General features: G+C 36.7%; 1 protein-coding gene across 1 annotated transcript in view; it reads right to left on the minus strand.

The window, feature by feature from the left end:
* The window catches only part of B3GLCT (beta 3-glucosyltransferase), a 56,400-nt gene that overhangs the window by 19,012 nt on the left and 16,014 nt on the right, over positions 1 to 21,374 (minus strand). The window contains exons 5-8 of the mRNA XM_032680513.1: positions 9,866 to 9,942; positions 5,954 to 6,065; positions 1,557 to 1,693; positions 212 to 275 (exon numbers count right to left, since the gene is read on the minus strand). Of these exons, the coding sequence (XP_032536404.1) occupies positions 212 to 275; positions 1,557 to 1,693; positions 5,954 to 6,065; positions 9,866 to 9,942 (390 nt within the window). The remainder of the gene's footprint in view (positions 1 to 211; positions 276 to 1,556; positions 1,694 to 5,953; positions 6,066 to 9,865; positions 9,943 to 21,374) is intronic.

Here is a 21,374-nt window from a genome sequence, read left to right on the forward strand (position 1 = left end):
CATATATGAATGCAATTTTATTAATGAATTCCTCTAAGCTTAAAATATAATTTTTAAGTATTACAATATTTTAAAGAAAGGGAAAGAAATCAAACATGCTATTGCAGTCAAACTTTCTAGCAATGTTTAAGAAAAATGGCATATTTCCATTTTGATTTATCACCATTCAAATATATAACTTTACATATTTTTTTATCACATCACTGCTTACCTCATGCTTTAAATCTATTGTAAAGTCTGACTTCAGTGGTTCGCTCTTCAACTTCTTTGCAAGCCTATACAATTAAAGATGAAGAAATCTATTCAAACGTACAAAAAAAATCAATCACTAGTGTTTGCAGGAAAATGTGGCTGGTATATTACTGACCATTTTATAAGGGGAAAAATAATAAATCACATTTCTGTAGTTACTGCCTCAAGAAACAATTTATATTTCTTTATCGTATTAATTTTTTTTCATCTGAGCCCAGTGTCATGATGTCAACATTAATTTTCAGCACACACATTCTGACACATTTTTCCTGCCCTAAAAAAAAGTTCTCACCTGGAGTAGATGTACATTCTCAACAAATTAATAAAAGCAGCAGTACATTTGAAGCTCAATATTGATCAGCATCTCAAACTTCAGATAATATTCTCTTCTTTGTGTATTCCAAAGAATAGTGTTCAGGCACTTTCAATTTTTGAAAACATCAATCCTTGCTACAGTAAGATGCATTCAACTTCTGAAATCTATGAACTTGAAATCTCCCTTGAAAGTATCTAATGTGAAGTAAACATATAGTTTGTCTATACAACATGGGAAACACTTCTAGAGGGCAATGCAGTCACTCTAAGATCCAGGAATAAAACCACTGTCTGGGGGAGAATAAATTTTTTAAATTACAAAATATGGTATTGAACGAGTTGAATGACTAGTACTGGACAACTATTAACCAGATGACATAGGCAGAGCAAAGCAAAATAAATCACATGCACAGAAAATCTATTTCTGTACCTTTGTCTAATAATGACTTCTTAAGTGTTTATAATAATTATGTTTGGAATATATCAAACAATGAAAAAATGCAATTTTATCAAAGGAGCATTTTCTGGCTAAGGTTATAGTGGGAGTACAAGTCTATGTAGGCATGTCCAGAGCTAGTTTTACATTACTGTGCCTGGCTGAATGTCTACCTATGCACCTTAGATCCTCAAAGCAGACTGATACGTATCAGTGTGGGTGCTGTTAATACAGGGGGCAGCAGCAAAAGTTCAGTCAAAGCCATGAGAAACCAGTGTGAACTGGTTGAGTACATCCCAAGCTGTCACAGCTAAGCTGCAATCAAGCTTCAATTCAAAGACAGCTGAAAAAATTTGACTCTGCATATCTACACGATCCACAACAGATTTTCAACCTTACTGCAGGAATACCTTCATCTTTTATAGAAAATATCAATCCACGTGAAATCATAACGCAATAAGATAATATTGATTAGCATCTAGAAAAATTGTATAAACCAAACATTCTTAATAACTACCAATAAGTAGGAAGGGATTAAAAATTCAGTTCTTACTTGTTGACAAGTGGAATGCTAAGTGCCCAACCAGCAGCAAAATCTGGAAATTTAAAGACTGTTGGATTTTCAGCAAAGGCATAATGGTGAATTATTGTAGATTCTTCATCATATAATGCTTTACCTAAAAACCACTCCTGCAAAGGAATATAAGAAACAATTTGGTTCATCTACGGCATCCTTTTAGTGAAGATGATGACTGCATTCATGCTGAATAAAGCAAACCTGAAAACAAAAACAAGGGAAGCATACTGTTCACAATAAATAACCTGGAAAAAAAAAAAGTACTTGGTAAGAAATGAAACTAAAGGTAGTTCTCTGAATTCAACTATAGGCTGTATTTTCAAACTCCAGCATATGCCCTTGATTTCACTTGTTCAAACAACACTGAAATCCCAGAATCATAGAATAGTTAAGGTTAGAAGGGGCCTCTTTAGATTGTCTAGTTCAATTCCCCTACTCTAGCAGGGTCTGTCAAAGCAGGTTTGGGCAACGTTTTTTTTCCACAAAACTCCTTCAAGGCATCAGCACAATTTACAAACTTCACATGAAACAAATAATTTACACAAAATTCAAGACAAATGGGAAAATATTCAAGCAGAAGTACTGTAGAAACATCTGACCTAAAAAACCCAGTCTAATCTCAAGAGGATCTTGTGCCTCAGTAGCCAAGCTAAGCAGATGTTGCTATATAGACTAAGTTTTATAGCTCACCAGAGTCAACAAAAAGTGACAAATGAGATTTAGCCAGGGCACAGCAGGCAGCAAACAGAAGAGACTCTGTGCACCAGGAGACACCTCCAGCCAAACTCAGCTGAGCCTGGCAAGACTGTGGCTGTCCCATAGGACATTCAGTCTGGCAACCTCCCCATCAGTGAGCCAGGACTCAACCTGGCTCCCTAAAAGGCAATAAAAGGCAGCCCTCAGGTGCTACCAGGAATGCTTGTCTTGCCATACACACCAAGTCAAAGCTATTGGGTGCTGCCTGCTTCAAGAACCCCCACCTGCAAGGATGGTCAGGACCCATATAAGCAACATGAGCCAAAAATATGGGATGCCACTCCTGCCAGGAACACTGACTCTCCAAGGGACTGATGCAAGTGTAACGTGTATATATGTGTGTAATGTGTTGAGTGCATTTCCCACAAATTCCGCGTAGTTCTGCCCTCTTCTTCAATCAGCTACTCTCAATACAAGTCAAATGCATCTTGTACTTGACTAGTGACTTCTTCAGATGACAAAAATGCTGAAAACTTGTTCCTATGTGCCTCCTAAGGCTGACAGTTTCTGCAATTTATCGAGGAAACAGTAAAGGTAAACTAACACTCCACACATATTGACATAGAGGAGATAAAGTTGGGCATTTTTTTCCACTGTTTTCTTAATCACCTTCATGGTGGTTAACAGACCTTTCTATGCAGTATCTACACACAGCCTATAACTTAGATCTTCAATAACAACAGGCTCTGTTTTCTCCTTACTTTACTGAAGGATTCGAGTGTTCAGTACAGCATTAAAAACAAACAAAATGCTGTGAGGTAAATGAAAATGGGCAAACATTAATTTTTATGCACAAAGATGACTGCCTTGAAAGTATTACAAAAATTCCTTAGAAGCATTTGTGCACACCATTTTTTAATTCTTTTAGGGCCTCCAAGATTTCAAAATGTTCATAACACAATCATACTGTTCTGTTTCAGAAATAGTTAATAAATAGTAACATTTTAATACGACGATACCATTTGCAGAATTTTGTTTTCTGGACTCTTCCAGTCTAATTTGTTATGCTACAGAGCGAAAAAAAAAATTTTAGTTATCTTAATTCAGGGTGTTAATTTTTACACGAAAAAAATCTATGGATTAAAAAAAAAAAAGACAACCCTACTTTCCTTTCTCTGTAATTAAACCCATACATATACACTCCACAGGCTTTCACACAGTATTATTTCTGGCAATTTTAAGTCACATATCACTGTGAAGACATTACAAGTTACAGCCAACGCTCTCCAAGCTTACTGGTTCCTAACACTGTTTATTTACTACCCAGATATGTAGGACAAGTCAATCTGTGCAGGCTGTCTTAACAAGATTAGATTTGTTATATGCACATGAACTTATAAAATAACTTAAGGAATTGCAGTAATCAAATTGCATATAGGGAAAAATGTGAATTAAAAAAAAGTACATGATTTCCATTGTGGATAACTACCATCCACTGGATCAGTTAATATACTGTCTTTCAAAAATGGCAAAAATGACCTAACTTGCATAAGAGCACTCCAAAATCTTTCGAACAATTTAACAGCTGAAGGAACAGGATGCAACAAATCTCAATAGCAGACCTCAGGGAGTGCAGAGGTGACTTTACCTAATTTGCTCATCGAGTTGATTCTACCCACTCACTTTTGGATCCACTCACTCAGAAATACCAAGGAAAGTGTGCCAAACTCAAAGGGTCATGTCTGACAGAGAGGACAGGAGACTTCAACTGTCACAGCATCGCTGTGTATTAGTAAGATATTTTATGAGTTCTTATGCTTCTCAAAGACAAACTGTCCTTTAGACAGATCTTTTATACCCTATATGTATCAACAGACATTAAGTCATTACTGCCCATCAACTTGGTTTACTCATTCTGGATGTCTTTGGGGCTATAGTCTATCATCCTGCTAGGATGCCAGGAAGAGGAGCGGCACATACAATTTGGTTTAACCTTGTCGCCATCTTCCACTATGAAAACACAGATTGATTCAATCTGCTGTTGAAACAAAGAATCATAGAGGGGAAGGGACCTCTGGGGATCACCTGGTCTAACCTGCCCTGCTCAGGCAGGTCCACCTACAAAGCAGGATGCTCAGGACCATATCCAAATGGCTTGTGAGTTATCTCCAAGGACAGAGACTCCTCTTTGGTCAATGTGGGCCAATGTACAGTCAGTGTGCACAATAAAAATGTGTTTCCTGATGTTCAGATATAATTCAACATCCGAATGCTTGCCTTGAAGTCTTTATGTAAATAAGATATTCCTCACTGTTTTTCAGTTTTACTGAGTCAATAATGTTCTTGGTTATCAATGCAAATCATTCTGTTAACATTCCTCCATGGTCTCTTAAGAGGCTTTGATACATCTCTTTTCACTCAATAGTACATTCAATATCACATTCGTATCAGTCTCAATAGTTCTGCTACTAATCTCTACATATCTAAATTGAAGAGCAACAGATTCACCATGTATTCACATGGCCACTGCGCACATTTTACTGAGATTATTGTATACCAACTTTTTATTATGGAGACTGCTGATATTTTAAAACAAATAATGAATGAGCTTGTTCTGGTATAACTCACCTTAAATTTTGTGACTGATGGACTACTACTGTATATAAGGAATCAGTTATGGACTTACACTAAGATGACAATTACTATGTACAAAAGCAAACATTTTAGTTTCCTTTTAATTCAGGTTGGAACATAATTCGTTATTTTAATAGAATCTGCATGTAATGCAAGGGAAAGACTAAAACCAGCAAAAGGGTACCATCTAGAAAAAACGTTCATTTTTCTATTCTGAGACTGTCAATTAGCAGTAGGTATTTCTGAAACAGGAAAAAAAAAAATGGATATTCCAAGGGTCTGAATATATTCAGTCAGCCATTTTGAAGGCCAAGTGTTTAAAAAGGTAAGATCTTTGAATAATCATTATTCTCATTTTAGAAAAGAATTGTGAGAAGACATTGCAAGGCCATGTGCCTGCAAAAGAAGTAAATATGCTAAAGTGAGTCCTGAAGCAGAACATATTTCACAAAGGAGATTTTTGTTTCTTTTAACACAGGCTGACACCAAGGTGATTTTTTTTCTGAACACTGAAAATTCTAAATATTAACACCTTTCATGTCGGTTGCATTGCCAAATTTACTTTGTTTCTTGGTAGTTACACTTTTCTTTTTGTTCTTCGAATCCTTTGGTGTTGTTTTGTTTTCCAGCAGGTACAGAAAACTTATCACCAAGACAGTTCAGAAACAGAATGCATATAAAATACCTTACTATATTAGATGAGAGACAGACTAACATCAGTCATTCTGTGTGATGATAATCAGAACTGATGACAGACAGGAAAATGGGGAGAGGGAACCACACAGCAGATTATATTCATCTTTTTATTGATGGTACATCATTTTCAGGCTATCCACAGAAAAAATGGTTTTTCTGCTTGATTTTAATAGTTCTTCAACAGCTAGACAAGCATTTGTACTTCTTCATGTTAAATACCTGGCTCTCAGCCTCAGCAACAGAAATCTATCTCCCTATTTTAAGCTGTTTAGATATATGTTTTCCACTTGGAAAAACTCACCCAACCACATTCAAAAGAAAGTTACATATCTAAATTTTTATTTCACCTTAGACCTGTCGAATCTTCCAAGTATTTCTAGCAGTTTTACGACTTGTATTCTTGTATCTTCTTCACAGAAGAAAATCCATGAGGAGTTCCTACCATAGGTAACAGAGAAGCTAAAAACAGAAATTAAAATTTTACCAGTGAAGTGGCTAATGAACAAAATGACAAATTCAAGGCACATTCCCCAAATATAAGTACTTTGCAATCAATTATTCATTTATACAGAAACAGAAACTTTTACTACTAATTTAGAATTACATAATAGAGGACTACAGTGAATGGATAAACAGAACGACTCTGCTGATATCTATTTAAAAAGCACTAGTTATTCCAGAAGAAAGGGAACAGGGCTACATAAAAGATGTCTACTCAGAAACATAGCCACCTATGAATTCAGAAGCTCATAGATAAAGTTTAAGTTACCTTCCCCCCTGTACCTCAACTTTCTTCCAAGGGGTCCCACCATTGGGCATCTAACAGCACTGCAACAATCATGAAAATGCCTAATGACAGGTTTTCTGACAGCTGTAGGACACCGATCATTCCCAACCTAAAAGCTTCATTAGCTTTTCCAGTACAGTGAAACAATACAGATTGAAAGGACTACCCTACCTTCCTTGAGGCTAGCAATAATCTCAATGCAGGATTCCTGACTCCTTCAAAAAAATGTCATTTCTTGTTTCTCTGTTCCTCCTGGCTTAATTCTTCCACTACTTATCAAAACAAAGCCTTATTAACTAATGACAACCTAATGGAAAAAACCACAATCTTTATTTGTCTGGTTTCCTTTGCATGGTTTTTACGTGGATTCAATTAAACAAATTGTCTGAGGAAAAGGATAAGAAAACTAGTACCTATGAACATCACATTTTGCTTTCTCTACAGCATTTCTACTGATAAAATCAGCAATGAAAAGAAACAGTAGAACTGTTAAGTCAGCAAAAGTAAGTAAAAAACCGTAATAGGATCATTTATGTTTTAGGGAATGGTATTTGCCTAAAAGAACAAACAAACAAATCCCCTCAAAAAGCCAAACTCACTATCTGAGAAATACTTCAGCTAGAAAATGTGATACCTGCCTCTACATGCTAGAAGCACAAGATGGTTACCAGGTGTTAAACTAGCTTAGCCTTTTTTTCATCTGGGATATTGTGTTGATTTGGGCTGGTAACTGCTGAGCAGGTCTTACACAGCTTTGAGGCCTTTTCTGCCTCTCATCCCACCCCATCAGCAAGTGGGCTGTGGGTGCATAAGGAACTGAGAGGGGACACAGCTGGGACAGCTTACCCCAGCTGACCAAAGGAATATTCCAGACCACATAGCGTTATGCCCAGCATATAAAGCTGGGAGAAAGGGGCACATTTGGAGTGATGGCATTTGTCTTCCCAAGTCACTGTTACATATGACAAAGCCCTGCTTTCCTGAGGATAGCTGAACATCTGCCCATGGGAAGCAGTGAAAGAGTTCCTGGTTTTACTTTGCTTGTGCACATAGCTTTTGCTTTACCTATTAAACTGTCTTTATCTCAGCTCACAAGTCGTCTCCCTTTTACCCTTCCGATTATCTCCATCATCTCATCATGGGGGAGTGAGTGAGAAGCTGCATGGAACTTAGTTGCTGGCTGGGGCTGAATCACAACAGTCACCACCGTGAAAAGCTACCTTTCCTCTGTGTCTTGCAACAATATTTTATTTTTCACTGCTTTCTTCCTAAGATAATCTGCTAAACTACAATAGCCAGAAGAACTCATGATCCATTCATCCTTTTAGTTCATAAGAGCATATACTTGGTGCCTAGTCAACACTGAAATCCAGGCAACTCTGACATTCAGGCAAGCAAACAAGATAAAATCAACTGGGAAAAACAGTTGCCCCCCTCTAAAACTTGCCAAACAAGTACAGAAAGTGCATCAAATACTGTCGTGTTTTTAAACATGTACGGTATTTAATGCCCTGTGAAGACTGCAGGCTTTTCTCTCACACTTTAAGGCTCAGCTAGAACTTCAGGAGAGAAATGTCTGGAGATACAGGAAAGCAGGTGGGTGAAAGGCAAAGGGAAAACACTAGAGTGATCCCCACAACAAGAATTACACAATCTCATGAATACAGCACAAATAAGTTCATAAAAAGAATGATCTGTTCATCTACCTATTGATGGACAATGAGAACTATTTTCAAGGCTAAGCACTTAAGGCCTGCAGAGAGTCTTATGTAGACCTCATAGCACACAACTTTGGAGTTCAGACTGCAAGGAGCCATTGGAACTACTCAGCTAAGATACTGTTTCGGATAATAATGTTTTAAAAAGGGATTTATTCTCTGCTTAATGAACATGACTACCAAGAAGAAATGTAGTGGGCCTTCTGGACACAATAAGGGTACTGTGTCATAAGACATCCACTGATTACATCTAATGAAATTACATACTTTGCCCAACTTAACTTGTGCCCAAGAACTAAAAATTAAGAATTGTCATAGCTGGTTAGAGGCTTACTTAAAAAATGCTGACAACTACAGAACTGAGGAAAACTGAAAACAGTTTTCTGATATGAATGCATCTTATATCACAATTACAAGCATCACCAGCTGTTGCAGAATGGGCCAAACTCCCTTCTTCCTCTATTGTCCGTTGAGAAAACAAAACCGTAAAAGCCTCAATATACTTCTAAACTATTCCATGTCTTCATTTGCCAAAAGCAGTAAGTGAAAGAGTAGACAAGAAAAAAATTAATATTCCGGAAGTATTAAGATGGCAATCCTCTACTTAAGATTCCCCTTCTGATTTCTGAAGAATTTTCTTCTGCTTTCTCACATAAATGAGCATTTCTATTTTTCATTCCAAGTTTTGCTATCTTAGAAAAGCTGTATCTGTAAATTCTGTCACCAAATATAAACAATTCAGAAGAGGAACTACTAGGTCATTGAAATAGGAGTTAAAAAGGAAAAAAAAAGATGACTGATAGTTGGAACATCATCTTCCAGTTTTTCATTTTAGTTCAAATCTCCTTTGTTACTTTTCACAGTTTACATATATTTCAAAGACAGCTACTATACAAGAACTATTTTTATGTACTACACACACAGAAAGCCATGGAGGGCAGAAGGAAAAGCATCTTGTCCTGCAACCACTCTGATAGAAAAACCTCCCCCTGAGTAAGTCTAATAAATTACATTGACTAAATTAAACCTCAAGAGGTTGCCAAGTCTCTGGCACTGATTTCAAATACAAGCTTCAGACAAAAGATAGCCCTCAGTACCATGGAGCTTAAGGACCTTCTGAAATAAGAATCATTGCTTCCCGACAGTTTGCAAGATACTACCATAAATGCAGCACGTCTTCCTTAGGCTCATCGGCATAAGCTAAAACCAAAAGATATTTGAGACTACCTGCCTTCTCCTATCAGACTAAGATGAAAATTGGCCAGATAAGCTTCTAAAAAGATGCTGAGACCTACACCTTCTCCCTACAGAGGCATAACACCTCTTATAAACACCATAAACTGGAACAGATAGAGACCCCAAACAGTATTATCTATTTTTTTTTTAATGAATCTACTTCATTCAGTCAAGTAATCTGAAAGCTCAAAAGTTCTGAAATACCTCACACCTTATTCTGTGAGAACTGGGAACCAAATAGAAACATGCACACTTAAAAATATTATTTCTTTTGACTAGTTTACTTCCCTGATAATTTTAAAACGCACAACAATTCAAAGAAGGTAGTTGTTCAGTTACATTCTATTATTATTGTTACTTAAAATAGCTTTCTCTGATTTAACTAACAAAAAATTGCTTTGGAAAACCAAAAAAAAAGTAGAGTAAGAAAGTGAAAATATAAGGTTGCAACTCTCATTTGAAAACTTCTGAGAAAAGAGGTCTGAATTCCAAAAATAACTGGCATTCATTACACTTACTCTCTCATTAATGGCAATATTGTCCATGCACCTTCATGACTGTCCATCTGATGAATAAGCAGAACCGTAGGGAATTCCTTTAAGAAAAATAAAAATATTCCCATTAAACTTGAATTACATGTAATTTTTTCCTAAATATCAACTAATCTTAAAAAAATTACTCTGGAATGACTTTCATTGTTTTTGACTGGCAAGTAGCCTTGAAGAATAGATGACTTAAGATGGTATGAAACAAGGTGATCTGCAATTTAGGGGAAGTGCTTCTTCCAACTCATAATTTCTTAATTCTTTATTAGTTATAAAGGCAACAGACTTCAAATTAAATGCTTTGTATAGGTCCCATGTGATCAATATATCATAGTAATTTCTTTACCATACCATTTAATCCTATACTGTAAAGAAATACTAATAAATAATGTAGGCTATTCTACAAAGGCTTCCATTGGACAATCCTTTTACACACATCTTAGGTAACAGTTCTAACACTCTGCTTTGAGTTGAGCTTTGACCTGTTGCACTAACATTGCGACAAAAAACCACGGGTTCACACAAAAATCAAAATGAGGAGTCAGTATTTTTTCTTCCTGAAATATCAAAGAAGATTCCTACAAAGGAAAATCTTTTTCATAAATTTCTTTGCTCTTTTGTTACTTCAAACCTCTTTGATGTGGCAGATCCCAATGTCTAGCGGATAAGCTATCATTCTTGGGTAGTTTCTAAGAAAATACCATTTAAACATGGCCTTCTGATAGATCAAACTGCATGATTTATAATATATGCAAAAAGCTGGAGATACATAATTCCCATAATACATCCCCTATATAGGCAGTGTCTTACTCCATTAACAAGTACAATTCTACACTGCAGCATCATTCTGTCTAGGTGTTGGTACTCACCAGCTAAAGAGAAGGGCAAGGCTCCCCACTCACCTTACAGCCTATCCTGACAGGGGGTTACTGCCCACAGGGGCACGGGGCTCACCACAGGATTCAGGGGAAGAGCACTTTGGGATGGCACCAAATTTTATTATGAGATGTTTAGGAAACAGGAGGTCCCAGCTTCAGGAGATCCTCTGGGGAGCAAGGGTCAGCTACTGGTAGGGTTCTAAGTCTGTACCAGGTACCAGAAAGGCCCATTTGCACGTGTGTGTCTGTGTGTGAGGCCAGGGGTCAACTACTTCATGCACTGAATATAAAAGCTACTGAGGATCCATACTCTGTGTGTGTGTGTGTGTGTGTGTGCACGTGTGTGTGTGCACGTACATGTGGATTCACAGGAGGAAGGCTGAGCACCAGCAACTAGAATGGAGCAGGCTTTCATCCTGACCAGCCAGAGAGGCGAAACAAGGTCAGGGCACTGCTTCAGTTTGTGTTTCTGTGAGTGCTGTGGTGTTCACGTTGATCTAACTGGAAGACCACGTGTATGTGTGTACATGTAATGTGTTGTGCGTGTGTGCGCACATACATGTGCCCAACTGGAACACGTGCTCAGCCTTGCTGCCGGCTGGACCTGGGGACACAGAGCTGCAGAAGCCTCTTGCCTCTGTCAGCCTAGTGGGTTCAGAGCTCCTGAGACAAACCACCTTGCTCTCTCAAGGGCCTAATTCCTTTCCACTTTTCCACCTATGACAAACGTTGTTTTTTGTTAACAATTCCATTAATATAAAATTAACATGTAAACACAAAAATAATTTATCTTCTAAGAAAAGCTGTAAGGTAAAGTTTACACTATCTGCTGACTCAGTCAAGTTTACTTTAAATCCTTTTCAAAAGCAATTAAGCACAGCACCTAGAAATACCTAAACCCTTCGAATTTCATACATTCAAGAAAACATCTCTACTGCTCTAAGGAATAACTGTGTCTCAGGAATGCATCAACCTTACACAAAGATAAAGATGTACTGGTTTTGAAAACATTTATGCTATTTGGAATGACCCAAATTAAAAAGAAATAATATCAAAACTTCAATTTGGAACAAGATATTCACTTGCATCTCATGATTTATGGTTCCAGTTCAAGCCAATCTATCAAATACATTTCTGTTTACTTTCAATTCACTGTAAAACCAAAGACGTCCAGAGGTTTTTTGTGGAAGTGGCAAATCTTAGTCATAGTATGCTCAATATCTGGTATTTGACTAAAATGTAGCCACTTCATTGTAAAACCATAAAATTATGTCTGCTTATGGGATTGCAGATAGAAACGTAAAAAAGCAGACCTCTGTCTTTACAAGAACATTTTTTTTACAAACACACAAACCCTGCAGTTATGCTAGTATTTGTAGGTAGCCATGTATTTCATGTACAATAGGATCCAGACAAAGAAAAAAGTAGTTAGTAATAATATATTCAGTGTCTATATCACACTAAAGGCTGAAGGTAGGTTAATTTCAGATTAAAAAGAAGCATTTGTCCATGCAAAAGGTACAAAGTAAATGACATAATCTAAGTAGCTGTAACATATGCTCAGGTATCTCTTTAACAAAAAACGCCCACCTATTTCCTTTGTGCAGATAAAAGGAGTGGTTATAAAGAAAAAGCACTCTTGAGCTAATCCAATACTTTTAGAAGGTATCTTTTCTCTTTGGCATTCTCATAAGCCTGTTCTTTTTCTTTACCCAACTTCTTCTAAAACATGAAAATACATGTCCTTCATATTCCTTTGCTTCCACTCACCTCTAACACTGCATCAATTTTGATTTAATAAAGGAGATGCTTAAAACACACTGTACAGGTAAAATAGCCTCTTTCAGAAATACAGGAGGATCTCTGTTGCTTTTTCTCTCATTTTATGTATTTTCACTCTGAATCTTGTTGAACACAGCTGACCTATTCCTTTTATTTATTCTATCTTCGGCACATGGATGGGGGAAAAAAAGGTAAAAAGTACCTGATGTCAGCTTTGAGCAGTGGAAGGGCACATGCAGGTGAGTTCATCAGGGGATGGCTAGACAGTCAAGGTAGTGATATGTGACTTACACACTGTGTCTGCCTATCTCATAAAACTCTCCTACAAATGCATCCATAGCCTGTACTGCATTCAGTAGTTATTCTATCTTGAAACTACTGTTTTCACAGTTACAGGGCACATACATTTTCACACGTTTCAACATTTTATGTATGGTACAAGCAAAGTATCTAATAATCTAAATAAAATAATTTATTACCCTCCCCACTTTCACAAGTAAGCTGACTTTAAAGGGTAAAACCAAAAAAATGGAATTGCTTGTGGTCTGAAATACAATATAAGACACTTTTACTCCATTTTTACTATCTACTCTATCATCACAGTGAGATCAGCAATACCTGCTACAGATCGCACTTTCAAACTCTACATAAGCAAAAAACTAAGTGTGAATAAAGGGGTTAGATCTACTTTTTCAAATCAATTCAAAAGACATTGACACAGCTTCATTTGTACCTTTACAACCATTAAGTATTATTTATGCAAGTCGAAGATGCTAGCAGCACACTCGATTTCACAGCAAATCATCAACAGAACTAAAATCAAACTCTGGTTCTTGAATCTGAACATTGGAAGTCCTCTTCATTAAAATGAAAAACCCTGGGGGAATAGCATATCCAATAAAGAAAAAGATAATTCAGAATAAAAGAATTTTAAACAACTAATTAAAAGACTTGCTAACCTGAAACAAGTATATGTATTATTTCTGCACTACCTGCAATTTCATATTAATCTACCAAACCCTATATGAGAAATGCACAATTTACAGAGAACAAAACAGTACAGTGTAAAAACAAAGGTTTCATAGACTAAAGGGCTAAAATGGGCCTCTATAAACACCTAGCATGGCAGAGATCATCCCCATCTAAAATAGGATATCCAGAGCCACAGCTAGGTCATGTCCTCTATGACCCACTAGCACACCTGTTCTTGCTTTGTTTTCCTACAGAATAGAGTTCACTGAATTTCATCTAAGCAGAACTAAAACTTGCAGTAAGTGTATTGTTTCATGAGAACATGCTTTATTAGAACATAATTCAAACTAGATCTTGCTCAGCACTATCAATGGTATGTCCTATGTGACATGTAAGAAGAGCATAAAAATAGATATGGAACGGTGATGAAATGTAAACCATTGTAGTAATATTTTCATTGTTATATTACTGAGTCACCTGATCAGAGCAATTGGTAAGCTTGCAACACATTACAGAAAAACACAGGAGTGTATAGGAATCTGCTCTTAATGAGTCCCATATGCCAATATCTGCAGGTGTCTTGCATATATCCCTGTGCTTTGTAATTTTAATAAACTGCTCATGAAGCCCAGAGCTGGGAGGCAGGAGGGGAGGGATCTTAAACCCTGGACACTGCTGTTCAATTGCACAGCTCCAGAGTTAGAAATGTCTTCCTAGTCTCTACATGCTCTACAAGCACTTAACAACATCTTCTTTTCAGTAATCAATCCTAAGACACATTCAGAGCTAGCCTACCTACCCTCTTCTCAGCCTTCCCTTGGGAGGTTAAATAAGCCAAGCTCTTACAGTCATCCGTTATGACTACTTGGATAATGTAGAGCTGTGGAATACATATTGAAGTCTCCCTACAGCTTTATTTTCACAAACATGCCAATTCTGTAGATATCCTGAAGGATTTCTAAAATTACATAAAGTAAGAGCAAATCTCCTACCTCTAAACCCAGTGGGGCAGACAATTTGCTAGGAATTGCCAACGTCAAATATTACACTGTACAAGATGTCTTCTCTACATTCTAACAATTTTTTTTAAACATTGAAAATTACAATACACGTTTCAAGTATTTTTCATGTTTTAAAGACATAAGTATCAATTTTATCAGAGCATTATGTCCAAGAATCCAGGACAAAATATTATTTCAATATACTCATTCAAATAAAACCCACAGATGATTTAAAGTACTATTTTACAATACTACTATAACAAAAGAACGTTGCTTCTGTTTAACAAGTCAGTTATTTGGGATCTTCTCCAAAGCTCCCTCGTCTATTTTAATCCTTGCTCTATTTCTCCCTTCAAGCTGCACCCATATAGAAGAGCTTGGGTCAGATAGGACCTTTAAAGGTCATCTAGTCCAACACCCTGCAATGAGCAGGGACATCAACCAAATCAGGTTGCTCAGAGCCCTGTCCAGCCTGACCCTGAATGTTTCTGGGGATGGGATATTTTTTCTGGGCAACCTGCCAGCATTTCACCACCCTCATCGTAAAAAGTTTCCTCCTTATGTCTAGTCTGAATTTACCCTCTTTTAGTTTATAATCATTACCCTTTCTCTTATTGCTACAGGACCTACTAAAACATCTGTTCTCATCTTTCTTATAAGCTCCTTTTAAGTACTGAAAGGCCACAATAAGGTTTTTAAAAACTCCACAAAAACAAAACCCATGTTGCTAATAAAGCATAATATCCAATAATCTTTTGCTCCTCAGGAAGCCTAAAGTAATAAAATATAATCTACTATTTTCCATTAGAGAGAATCTCTATTTCTGTTCTACTCTCAGATGCCTGGTTATCATTTTAAAAAGGAACTGAGTTTTCATAATATATTATGTGTAATTTCAGAGAGTTCAGGGAAAGGCCATAGCGGTACCCTGCTTTCATAAATCAAGACCAAGTACTTTGTGCATGTCTGTCATCAAATGATCTTACATTAAAGAGAAGACTGAAGCATTTACCTAATTGTATGGAAGTAATAACTGGAGCTTAAAGTAATTTGGAGTGTTCCTGACTCTAACTACAGATTAGAGGGGAAAAAAAAGACATTTTATCAAAGAAGTAATTTTAATCCTTTTTCCTAGTATACATTATATCAAAATCCTCAGAACACAACTTAGCTGCCCAAAAACATACCTGAATGCATAACCAAGCACTGACTCAAGTGCTTGCGTGCTAGAACCAACAACTCATTGCCTGGGAAAACAGTTACAATAAGGATTTGTATCTGATGGGACTTCTTATGCAGCTAGCTTACGTAATAAATTATTTCATCATCAAAAAGAAAGCTTTTTACTACAATATATTTCTGTCTCAAAAACTTATAATTATCATTGATGTAAGATTTTCACGTAGGAAAGATGCTGGCAGCCACCAACTTTTTATTTTACTGGGTTGTTCTTCAACAATATTCGGAGTAAATTTCAGCAACACTGCCAGTTCCTAACATGCTGCCTAGACTTCCAACAACTGGAAAATCACGAGAAGGTCCAGTAAGGCTTTTGTGATCCAGAAATAATTCACCTGTGCTCAGCAGTAATCAGAGTTAATTTGATTTGCATTATGTTGATGTGGCATCACAAGATTTTTCCTCAAATACTGGTACAAACAAGTGCCCTGCAGCAAACTGTCATACAAAGAATTTATAAATACACCTATGTTTTCCATTGTCAGGAGGAAAAAATGTGTCAACATCAACACAATTGCTCCCAACCTTGGAGATGAAAACCTGAACAGATCGTAATTCAGATGACCAGGACATAAGAAAACTCAAGAAACTACTAAATCGAAAATAAATAAATAAATAATTTTCAGCAAAAAAATATGTTCATCAACAAATCAATAATGTGCCCCCCCCTCCAGTTAGTCAAAAGACATAGAATACCTTTAATCATCTGGGTTACGTGTTTCAAAGACCAAAAGGAGGTTTTCTGGAGTATTCAATTAGTGCTTGCTGATAGATTTGTCAACTCCTGACCTTTCAAACGGAACAATATAAAAACATAACCAATTTCATTCTTCTAATTACTGAGATGTGAATAACGTTCAGAGGTATTGACACATTTCAAATTGATTATCATCCTTATAAATCTCAGTACCTTGTTTGCTTTTCATTTGTGTGAATAAAAAGCAGTGAGGAATACTATCTTCACAGCTCACACTTTACAAGAATTCTAAATAAATGTAATCACACAAAATACAGTACATAGCATGTACAGTACATTTCTATTATTCATGAAAGTAAGAATTAATGGTGAACCACTATAATTATGTTGCCAACTGATGTAAGATTCTTTGTTTAGAATGTGTGTAAGATAGGATTTTTAGTATTCTGAAGTGAGTTTTTACTTAAAAGTAAAATCCTTCTCAATCATAACTAATGAATAAAAACATTTCAGACTGGATATTAGGAGAGATTTCTTCACAGAAAGAGTGGTTAAGCACTGGAATAGGCTCCCCAGGGAAGTGGTGGGCTCACCATCCCTGAAAGTGCTCCAGAAATCAAGTAGATGTGACACCTCATGATATAGTTTAGTGGGCATGGCAATATTAGGTCAAAGGCTGGACTTGATGATCTCTGAGGTCTTTTCCAACCTTAAGGACCCTATGATTCAAACAATAAAATTAAGCAATTTATGAGGTTCAGTTGATTCTCTTAATATCGGCAGGATTAGCAATAGAAGCAGATTTTTATATTTATTGACAAATAAGCCTGAAGCATCTTTCACTGACAGCAAGTTTGAGGTAGTCATCTCCATAGCTAACTTAGTGTCATACATGGGGCAGCAGGTCCCTCCCCCCCCAACAGTCTCTTACCAAGACCTAAAATATGGTTTTTAACTAAGGAACAAGGGAAGGAACAGCAGAGCAGAAGCAGCTTCCACAAGGCAAGAAATTTGGTAAATGTATTTTAAAGACTTGTATAGATGCTCAGGAGAACTTAAAACTGTCAACAGGTACTGATTTTAAGGATTTAAATCTGATGATTTAGTAATTCTACTCTCATGTATACTTGAACACTATTCAAAGATGACTGAGCAATTTTAATACAGCAGACAGCAGTCACAGTGGAGGAGGAAGCTTTATAGTAATTTCTTATTCTATACTAATAAAGATATACCTTAGTAAAACAGTTTTATTCAAATCCTATTAGGTATTCAGAGATTGGTGTAGAAGAGGCTGTGCAGAGAGAAGCACATAGCCTAAAGCACTTTAAACTTCCGAATTTCTTGTATATATTTTGCCCTGACATGACAAATCATCTCTGTGAGGTGACAGGTCCTGTTTTCTGCATAAAAAAATTCAAGGCAGTTATCACATATTTGTGGTATATGATGTGTAAGGCAGGGCTGAGAGGAGCCCATTTATCCCTACTGAAACATTTAAAAGATCTCATTAGTGCAGAATTATCTGACTTCTACCAATTTCTTCAAATCTGCTGGGTATTTATCACAGGAAAATGATCCTGTTCACCTTCCAGCACTACAGTGTAGGTAACTTTTACAGTTTCAATAGTTAATGAGCTAGACATCAATTTTGCTGATAATAAAGCCTGTCAACTGTCAAAAGGACGCCAATACCTTTGCAGAATGAGAAGCAAGGGCATATCAGAAAGTCAGAGTTCAAACAATTAAAACAAAAAGCTGAGAGAACAGCTGGAGAAAAGCAAAGATAAAACAGAAATCAGTCAAATCTGTAAAGCCTTGCAAGACAATTCAAGCCGTTGAAGACTTTAAAGACAATTGTGAAATAAGTTTTCAAAACTGAACAGTAGCTCTGTGCACTTTTCCTGGAATACTTTCAAAAGGTTGCATTTTGAAGGCACCTCACCCTTCAACAGAATTGAGTTTAGATGCATTTCAGAACTTGAGCACCCAAATACTGAGGCCCCAGAATGAGCAGTTGCATTAAGCATTTTGAAGACAAACTAGGGACTCAACAGGAAAGAAAATGACTAGAACATGCTGATATTAGACAATGTATGTAGAGCAGAATAAGTGACACAAGATAAAACAAACACAGGCGTTAATATGGATAAAAAAGCGGAAACAGGAACTCCATAGACTGACCACTTAAATGCAATGCTTATTAGGGTTTATACTGCAAGCTCTGCCTACATAATATAAGTGAAGTTTTATTGAGAGATTTGAAAAATAAATGTAAATATTAAAGTTTTGGATGATGTTACAAACACAAGTCAGGCAAAACAAAAGCAAAGCAAGGGGAGAAGAAAGACTGGATAAACTTTATAGAGTAATCTCAAAATGAGGCCGTCTGAAATGCTAAATTAATCCACCAATTTGTTCTCTATTTTGAACAAGAAATCTAAATTATACAAGGTACAGATATGCAAGTTTAGGAAAAAAATTCAACTAGTACAGCAATATTTAGGTGTTCATTGTTTAAATGCAAAATACTGTTTTAAGGGGGAGGATGATGGGACAGAAGAAAGAAAATGACAAAAAAAAAATCTTGTTTCCAGACTTTTCTATTCATAAACCAAAGATGATACATGGATTTTAGTAGTTACTGGTAGTATAATCTGACTTAAGCAATACAGACAGAAAAAAAAACATTACAAGAGCAACACATAAGAGGTACCCAAAAATTCTGGACAAAGATTTGTGTGGTTTCAGGAGGCCACTGAGAACAGCTGGAACTTCTTCCTCCCTCTCTTTCACCACAGTTCCACGTTCCCTAATTACTCTAATTGCGTGAGTCCTCTCATGAGGGACCTCTGCAGGGACTTCACTTCTTTGAGAAAGAGGTGCCAGATGCTCCATCAGCATCTCTGTCCTCACCACAGAGAAGTATAGGACTTGTCATCTCAGCAAGATACCTTCACACATTGAATTGCTGGTCACGTATCAGACTCATGACTTTGCTGTGGAAAGAGTCTTGCTGATCAGTCAAAGACTAGGAGGACCTGAGCCAAGAAAAGTGATGTACAAGACTAATATCACAGATGACATGACAGTATCTTCCCCAACAGCTCTGGTATTGACTGGCACCTGATCCCTATACTACAAGAGGGAAAAATAATGGAAAGCTAAAGGAGAAGGTATGCCAAAGAACCTTGCCAACAAAAACAGTCCACTGTCAGACAAGATAAAGTCTTACATCTTAAGGAATACGCACTTAAGAACTGAGCTAATAAGCACATTCCATGAGGCTACAGGATTTATTTACATGAATAAATTCTTGCAGAAGAAAGGAGAATTGTTGCAAGGAAGGAAACAGAGGGCACACTAACATTTTACAAAAAAGAAGAAAAAAGGGGGGACTTGATCAAATAACACCGAGAAATCACATACGTGTTTTAATTAAAAAAATAAGGTTGATCTAGAGATTGTGGGAAATCTTGCCATAAAGACAAACTATTGAAAACATGGAGATGGAGGGGCAGGTCAGAATGTAGGCCAATGCTTCACTTAAATATAACCCATTAAGTCTTGTTAAAACTGCAATGTCCAAAAATGAATCATCTGATCAGTCTCAGCTGGAAAGCAGCTTCTGTGCAGTGGGAAGTCATTAAAGGAGGGAAAGGAGGAAACAAGATTTTCACCCTAGAATCTGGAAACTACAGGTATGTGATGGATTACATTGCATTTATGGCATTAATTTTGAAAGGTCTCAAGCAAATTATGGATGTTTTATCTAAATATACAGATCAGTTTAAAAACAACTCAGTTGTCGTGAAAAAGCTATTTTCCCACCAAATTTTATAACAACAACATTATGAACTTGCATGTGAATTTTACAGTTAGATAATGGTTCAGACCTACTCCAAGACCCATTGGGAAATTTTAGCTATAGAGCTTGTTGCAGGTCAAGAAGAAGAATGTATGCCCATTCATTTGTGGACTACATCTATCATGGAATGAAATAAGGAGAATACAGCCCAAGAAAAACCTAGACGCATTTTCAGAGTTGTTTCCAGTGAATTTTGCATTCATTGTATTCTGAATACAGGGAACAGTATTAAACAATAACAGAGGAATGCTTAAAGAGGCTTTTGGACAACAAAACTTCAGCTAGCTTCACTCCAGCATCTAAAATCTCAGATGTGAAAACAGAGCTAGGAAGAATTTCAGAAAACCTTAACTCAACGAGAATATCCCACTGGCAAATTAAAGAAAAAAAAAGATAACAGTCTACAAATTCCCTGAAAGTAGTCTCTCACAGATGGCCAAAACATCAGCAGGAACAATTTGGAGACAGATCTTTCCATTTCAGATAGGAATATGCTGATGGCCTAACGTATATACATTAAAATTCAAGCAAACTAATTTCACTTTCTTCCCGTCTCCAATCCTCTAACAAAGAAATCTTCCATATTACTGAAATGGTGGAATGCTGCCATCACTAGAGCCTCAGCAATTAAAAGGAATAGATTTTTAAAGCACATGCTCAATGGCAACCGGCACTTTGGCAACAGATACTGTGGCCATGAAACTAATGACACAAAATAAAGCTGAGATAGGCACGAAGAGACTTTTCAACCTCAGAGATGCAGCAGGTAGGACACTGAGTTACAATTAATTTCTGCTGAAAGAAGAAAACCAGAACCTTCTGTAGGCAGGATCCTGTAAGATAACAGACAAACTGAACTTGAGGCACAGACCACCAGCATAGGCCAGCCGAGTTTCTGATCATCTTTGTTCCTGCTGCGCTTCATGAAACACAATTTTGCAAAATTGTTTTAAATAAACAAGTACACAATTATAGAATGCTCCTACCATTTGCCACCTGTTTTCATATTAGCCAAACTGGAAATTGGGAGGTTGATGAAGAAACG

Source organism: Chiroxiphia lanceolata, chromosome 2, assembly GCF_009829145.1.
Source record: "Chiroxiphia lanceolata isolate bChiLan1 chromosome 2, bChiLan1.pri, whole genome shotgun sequence".
NCBI lineage: Eukaryota > Metazoa > Chordata > Aves > Passeriformes > Pipridae > Chiroxiphia > Chiroxiphia lanceolata.